Raw genomic sequence first — 6559 nt, forward strand, 5'->3', positions numbered from 1 at the left:
CCCCGTGTGCCGTGCTCGGTGCGGCCCCTGCGGCTCAGGTAAGAGCGCTCGGTGCCCCGCCCCAACCCGAGCCTCCGCGGGTTTCGCGGGGTGTCTCTTGGGGAAAGAGAAGGGACGCGCGAGTGCCCCGCACACATCAGGGGATGCGCGCTGCCCGGAGCGTGTCCGTGATGCAAAGCCTTGCCGGTTTGGGCGCTTGGCTGGGGTGGGAAAGGAAAAAGAAAAAGGCAAAAGAAAAAGGAAAGAGGAAAAGAAAAAGGAAAGGAAAGGGGTACCTCCATCCCTCTCCCGTGTGCAGGAGGAAGCCTGGCTAACAGCGCTCTGTCAGCACGCAGAGAGCAGGAGAAGCTTCTGAAATTCCTGTACGAAATGAAACCAGTATGATCCCTCCCATCTGCTTTTAAAAAATTACCTTTTGGCCTTCGGGACTGTGGTTGAGGGTTGGAAGTGTGGGGGGAATACGAAATCATTAATTCTGTCCGTGAGTTTTAAATTACAGTTTGCCCCTGCTGGTGCAGTGCAGATAGAGGATGCATCTGAGCATCTAGATGTAGGATGCTGCTACAGCAGTGACTCCCAGTTTCTTCCCTTCCTTGCCAGGTTTGGCACTGCTGTATTTTGTTTAGTTGCATGCCAGGGTATTTCACCTCTGTTCTTAGTGCTCTCCTAGACTTAGTGAGTAATTCCTGAGGAGTTTGGTTGCATCCATGCGCTGTGCTGCAATCTCAGCAGCTTCCCAGCACCAGGACTCAGCTGACATCAAAGCAGTGTCACAGTGCATCCCTCATGGATGCCATGGGCTCTGAATTTGCACACTCATCATTCCATAGCCCTGCAGCACCTGCACCTGGGCCTCAGGGCAGCAGAGAGCTGTTTGGAGTTCAGCATTAGCACATGAAGTTACAGCAAACACTTCTGACTTTATTCCTCCAGTAATGAGGCCATAGAAATTAGAGTATTATAGAATATCAGCTGAGTTATTTTCAGTTTTGCTCAGACCTTTTCTTTATACAGGCTCCTGATTAAGTGCCAGCACTCTGAGGGAAAGAATGTCAGATATAGAATGAGCCACTGCAAAGGTGGCTGGCAAGAAGCTTAACACTGATATTTGAGTACTGCTTTGCAGCATTTGTTATTAGGGATGTTCTTAAAGGCAGAACAAGCACCCATGTGCCTTCCTCTGCAGAGGAAATCATTACTAGGAAGCTGATTTTTGCAGCAGCAGAGATTCTGGAAGGACTGATTCCAGCCTGGAAAATGAACAAACTTCATGGTCAAATACATACATTTTGTGGGCAGATTGAATTCAGGGCTTTTACTTAAAATATATAAATAGTAATCTGCTTCAGGCTATTAATGTAATGAGGAACAGGAGACCTTGAGGCTAGGAATCAAAAATCCTGCCTTCAGATAGCTGTGGTGGTGTTTGCAGGGGTCCTAGGATGAGGGAAGAGATGAGAATCTTGACTCCATGTTTCAGAAGGCTTGATTTATTATTTTATGATATATATTATATTGAAAGAAAATGATATACTAAAACTATACTAAAGAATAGAAGAAAGGATTTCATCAGAAGGTTAGCAAGCAATAGAAAAGAATGAATAACAAAAGCTCGTGACTCTCAGAGTCCAAGCCAACTGACTGTGATTGGCCATTAATTAGAAACAACCAACATGGATCAATCAAAGATACACCTGTTGCATTCCACAGCAGCAGATAATTATGGTTTTTCTTTTCCTCTGAGGCTTCTCAGGAGAAAAATCCTAACGAAAGGACTTTTCATAAAATATGTCTGTGACAGATAACATATTCATTTTCCCTTTTTTTCTACTGCATCAGTGTCTGGCATTGCTGAGGGTGGGAAACTCTCACCATTGCTTTCCACCCTGTCTCTCAGTCAGCTGTGCCCACCTGCCCCAGGGATGGAGTCCCTCCCTGAAGCAGTCCTGGTCCGGATCCTGGCCTCCGTTCCTGCCGTGGAGCTGGTGCTGGTGTGCCGCCTGGTCTGCTGCCAGTGGAAGAACCTGGTTGATGGAGCTGCACTGTGGATCCTGAAGTGTCAGCAGGGAGGCCCCGCCCGAGTCAGATGTAGAGAACTGGCAAAGCTTCTACTTCCTGAGTAAGAAAAGGAGGAATCTCATCAAGAACCCATGTGGTGAAGGTGAGAGACATCACAACAAGCTTCAGGGTGTCAGAGAGGTGACCAGTCACTGAGAATTGTGTATGTTTGGTCTTTGAAAATACATCTTAGTTGCTGTCATGTTGCAGAATTTTCTCCCTGCCCAAGAGTCAAGTCACTCAATCCATGCAGCCAAATAATTTAATGAGCACAAAGGCCCTTGATAATCATCGGCCTTTGCAAAGGGCTTTACATAACATTCACTTTATCTAACCTCTGCAAGGATCTAAATCATGTTTGAGGCACAGAGATGTCCTTTGTAGAAACCATCCAACACAGTAATGGCTGTGGCATTTGTTTCTGTATGGCTTCTTGCCAAGCCAGGACAGGAGAGATGAAGCCTTTCCCAGCTCAGGGGTGAGTCTGCCCTCAGCTCCCCAAGCCCTTCCAGGTTCTCTCCTTGGAGCAGCTCAGGCCAATCATGTTTTTACTCTCCTCACCTCAGCCCATGTTACAGACTGGGCACACACCCCATGTGCCATCATTCTGAATCTATGACCTTCGCTTGCCAGAGCTATAAGCTGTTTAGCAATAAGCAGCAGTAACCAAGCCTCACAACCCAAGCAGCAACAATTTCACACATCATAGACCAAAGCAGTATCAACACAGCTTCCCCATTTTGTTTACAAGTGACCTTCTGCAAGCTTTTGCAACATCCAGGTTTGCCTCTTGAAAACCCCAATGTTTAACATCTTTTGCTTCAGAAAATACCACTTAGTGCTTTAGAAAACTTAGAAACAAAGCAATCAGCATCTGTCCCCAGAGTCCTTGTGTGCTGTGACACTGAAAAGGGTGACACTTCAGAATACCTAAATTCTTTCCCTGGAGTACTTTCTTAAACCCACACATACACAGCCACTTTGCTGGGGAATGTTAAAGTTTGGTGTGATTAGGCTCAGTCAGACTAAAGGTTTTTGCCTGACCTCTACTTAACCAACATATCCATATTCTACATATAAAATCAGTGCTCTGTCTAATATCAAACTTTCACAAGCCAGGGGAAGGTCCCAGTGGGAGATGGTCAAGTTCCCCATATCCACAGGACTCATCCAAGTCTCTTTTCTGCCATTTGCAGAAGGCTTGGAGCACTGGGGAGAGGTAGAGAATGGAGGTGATGGCTGGAAAATTGAAGAGCTCCCAGGGGACTTTGGAAAAGAATTTCCTAGTGAAGAAGTCCATAAATACTTTGTGACATCTTTTGAGTAAGGCTGCTTTCTTCTCTTGCTCAGGAAAGGGGGCATTTTTGGTTCTCCCAGGAGGGGCTGTGATCCCAATTAACATCTTGTGTTTCAGGTGGTGTCGAAAGGCTCAGGTCATTGACCTTAGGGCTGAGGGCTACTGGGAAGAGCTGATGGATACAACCCAGCCTAAAATCATGGTAAGAGACTGGTAAGTATTAAGGAAGGCTCTGAGGACAGGCAGAGGGTTAAGAAAGATAAGGAAGAGAGGGAGGGCATAGACCTTATATATATATGATATATATAAATCTATGAATATAAAAATATAAAAATAGATTAAAATATAGTAAAATGCTTAAAAATATAAAAATATCTATTTTATATATAAATGTATAATATATATAAAACTATTATATATATATAAATTATATAAATAAAATTTATATATATATATATTGGGCCTTAAAACCTCAGCTGCCAAGATCCTGGATGTGGCACAGGGCTCCCAGGCAGCTCCCACAGGCTTTTGGAGCACATGAACTCCAATGCCCAAGTTCCTGTGGTCAGTGAAGGGAGGTGGTGGACCAGGCTAAAGAACCATTGCAGATTTCCATCTCAAAGCAAGGCTGCAGTCACTTGGTGAGCATGGTGAGCCTTTGCAGAGATCTTACAGGTAATGCCAACACCTGGGCTCTCCTTGTAGGTATGCAGGACGTAGTGATGCTGGTTGTCTCTATGAGCTGTGTGTGAAGCTGCTCTCTGAGAATGAGGATGTGCTGGCTGAGTACAAAAGTGACACTGTCACCATCCCAGAGGGAAATGATGGCAGCTGGACTGAGGTGAGTTACAGGTATGGGCTCAGCAGGTGACACCTGACCTACATGAATCAGGAATGTTTTTTAAGCAGAAGAATTCTCCAAGGGGAGGAGGAGGCTCTGTCATGTGTTCTCTGGAGCCATAATCCTATGACTGAAAAAGGAAAAGGGAGGCTGCTTTACTGGAAACTTGCTGAGTGACCACTAGCAGGTGTAAGGTGCAGGAGATGTCACAGAATCACAAGGTTGGAAGAGACCTTCAAGATCATCGAGTCCAACCCGTTCCCTGACACCTCAACCAAAGCCTGGCACCCAGTGCCACATCCAGGCTTTGTTAAACACACCCAGGGATGATGACTGCACCACCTCCCTGGGCAGCCATCCCAGAACTTTGTCACTCTTTCTGTAAAAAACTTTTTTCCTAATATCCAACCTATATTTCCCTTGAAGCAGCTTGAGACTGTGTCCTCTGGTTCTGTCAGTGCTACCTGGAGAAAGAGACCAACCCCAGCTGAGCACAGCCACCCTTCAGGAGCTGTAGAGAGTGATAAGGTCACCTCTGAGTCTCCTTTTCTCCAGGCTGAACACCCCCAGCTCCCTCAGTCATTCCTCACAGGGTTTCTGTTCCAAGCCCCTCTCCAGCCTCGTTGCCTCCTCTGGATGTGCTCAGTGTCTCAATGTCCTTCCCAAACTGAGGGGCCACAACTGGGCCCACAATGTCCAACTGGGAGTAATTCAGTGCCCTCGGAACAATGGGATCAAAGCTTCTCCCACTGTGAATGCCCCCACTGTTACCCAGCCTGGCAGGTCTGCCTGTGCCCAGCGGGGCTGAAGGCTCTGTGCACTGAACAACAGCAGGTTTGTGGTGTTCTGACACTTACCAACAACTGTTTTATCTCTTATCCCACAGATCTCTCACACCTTCTCCAGCTACGGCCCCGGGGTGCGCTTTGTGCGCTTTGAGCACGGCGGGGAGGACACGCTGTTCTGGCAGGGCTGGTACGGCGCCCGCGTCACCGGCAGCAGCGTGACACTGGAGCCATAGCTCTGCTCAGCCAGGACCTGCATGCTGCAGTTGGCTTCCCTCAGGGCATCCATCCCCCAGCCTCTGGATGGTTTCTGCACGGTGCTGCTGCTGGCTGTAGAGCATTTGGCCTTCCTGCATAGGAACGTGTGTGCAAGGTGCCAGGAGCCACTGCCTGTCCTTCCTCAGGAGGACTGTGCAAAGAATGTGAATGAATTTGGGAGTGCACCTCACCACTTGCACTGGGGTTCTCTGTCAGACAGAAGATCACCTAAAAATCCTGTAGAGCTCCTCTGTTAGTCTCTAATCCCTAGCACCCAGCCTGAGTCAGCTGTCTCTCCTGCTCACTTCCCTGACTTGGGCACTCCTTAACTTGAAGGGATTCCTTAAGTATATTTTCTGGAAGTTAGAGTGGGAAGAAAAAAATAAAGAAAACCACAGACCCTGTGTCTCAAAACATGCCAGGGAAACCCAGAGCCCTGTTCCCAACTGTTTCCATGACCTGCAGTGAGAACATTGCCTTCTTCCATTTATAAAAAGATAGCATTGTTTACCACAGAGGGGCTGCAGCAGACAGGGCAGGATGACCCAGGAGTTCTTTCTGATAAAAAAAAAAAGCAGCAAATATAAAGTGAAATCAGTAGAATGAATACGTATGAACCTATTGTGAAATTGCATGCATATGTATTTGAGAGGGAGATAAAAAAGGATCTGGAGTTCCCAGAGGTACACATGTCATTTAAGGGAAACGATCCCCACACGTGTCCAGTGCTGTAATAAACACACCGGCTTTACAAATGTCACAAAAGTTGTGAAATCTTCTGCAAATCACTCCTCCAGCTGGGTCCCTGGGCGGTGACAGCAGAGGGCACTCAGGCTGCAGGCAGGAGCTGCTGGCCCTCTCCATGCTGAGCCACACAAAAGAGATGTAATTAATTACACCGCTCTGGATGCTGTGGTTTGGGTCTGCTCCTGAGCCCTGCACCTTGTTTTTTCCAGCTGCAGCTTAGTGTGAATGTTTTCTTCTCATTCTCTTGCAGTGCCTGCTGGCGTGGTTTGCAGTGCAGCCTTTGCTGCACAGACCCTAATGCTTCTCCCTGCCATCCAGGACAACTGTACACATTTTGGAAGGATTGCTGCCTCTTGGGCAGCAGACACAACACACCTCTGTTGGATGCAGGCAGCCTTTCAAACTGCAGTGAGTAATCAGAGCAGTGAAAGCTGCCTGGACATAAACCAAGGCCTTTCAAATTCAAGTGGAAGCAGCACAAGTTGCTCAAAACTATCCTAGAGTGTTGAAGTATCACTCAAATTAGTAACATGCCTTTCTTGCAGAGTATTTTCTAACCTTAATGCAGCCCAC

General features: G+C 47.1%; 2 protein-coding genes across 2 annotated transcripts in view; one reads left to right on the forward strand and one right to left on the reverse strand.

Moving 5' to 3' along the window:
* Nucleotides 1–1272, reverse strand: part of LOC102039786 (F-box only protein 6) — a 5175-nt gene extending 3903 nt beyond the window's left edge. The window contains exon 1 of the mRNA XM_005427508.2: nt 1268–1272. Within this exon, the coding sequence (XP_005427565.1) occupies nt 1268–1272 (5 nt within the window). The remainder of the gene's footprint in view (nt 1–1267) is intronic.
* A 633-nt stretch (nt 1273–1905) lies between these two features.
* Nucleotides 1906–5813, forward strand: FBXO2 (F-box protein 2). The gene is given in 6 exon segments (XM_005427473.3): nt 1906–2071; nt 2073–2161; nt 3255–3381; nt 3473–3568; nt 4061–4196; nt 5083–5813. Coding segments are annotated over 6 exon segments (732 nt in total). The 5' UTR covers nt 1906–1922; the 3' UTR covers nt 5218–5813.
* The last annotated feature ends 746 nt before the right edge of the window (nt 5814–6559 follow it).

This window comes from Geospiza fortis, unplaced genomic scaffold (genome assembly GCF_000277835.1).
Source record: "Geospiza fortis unplaced genomic scaffold, GeoFor_1.0 scaffold132, whole genome shotgun sequence".
Classification (NCBI taxonomy): Eukaryota; Metazoa; Chordata; class Aves; order Passeriformes; family Thraupidae; genus Geospiza; species Geospiza fortis.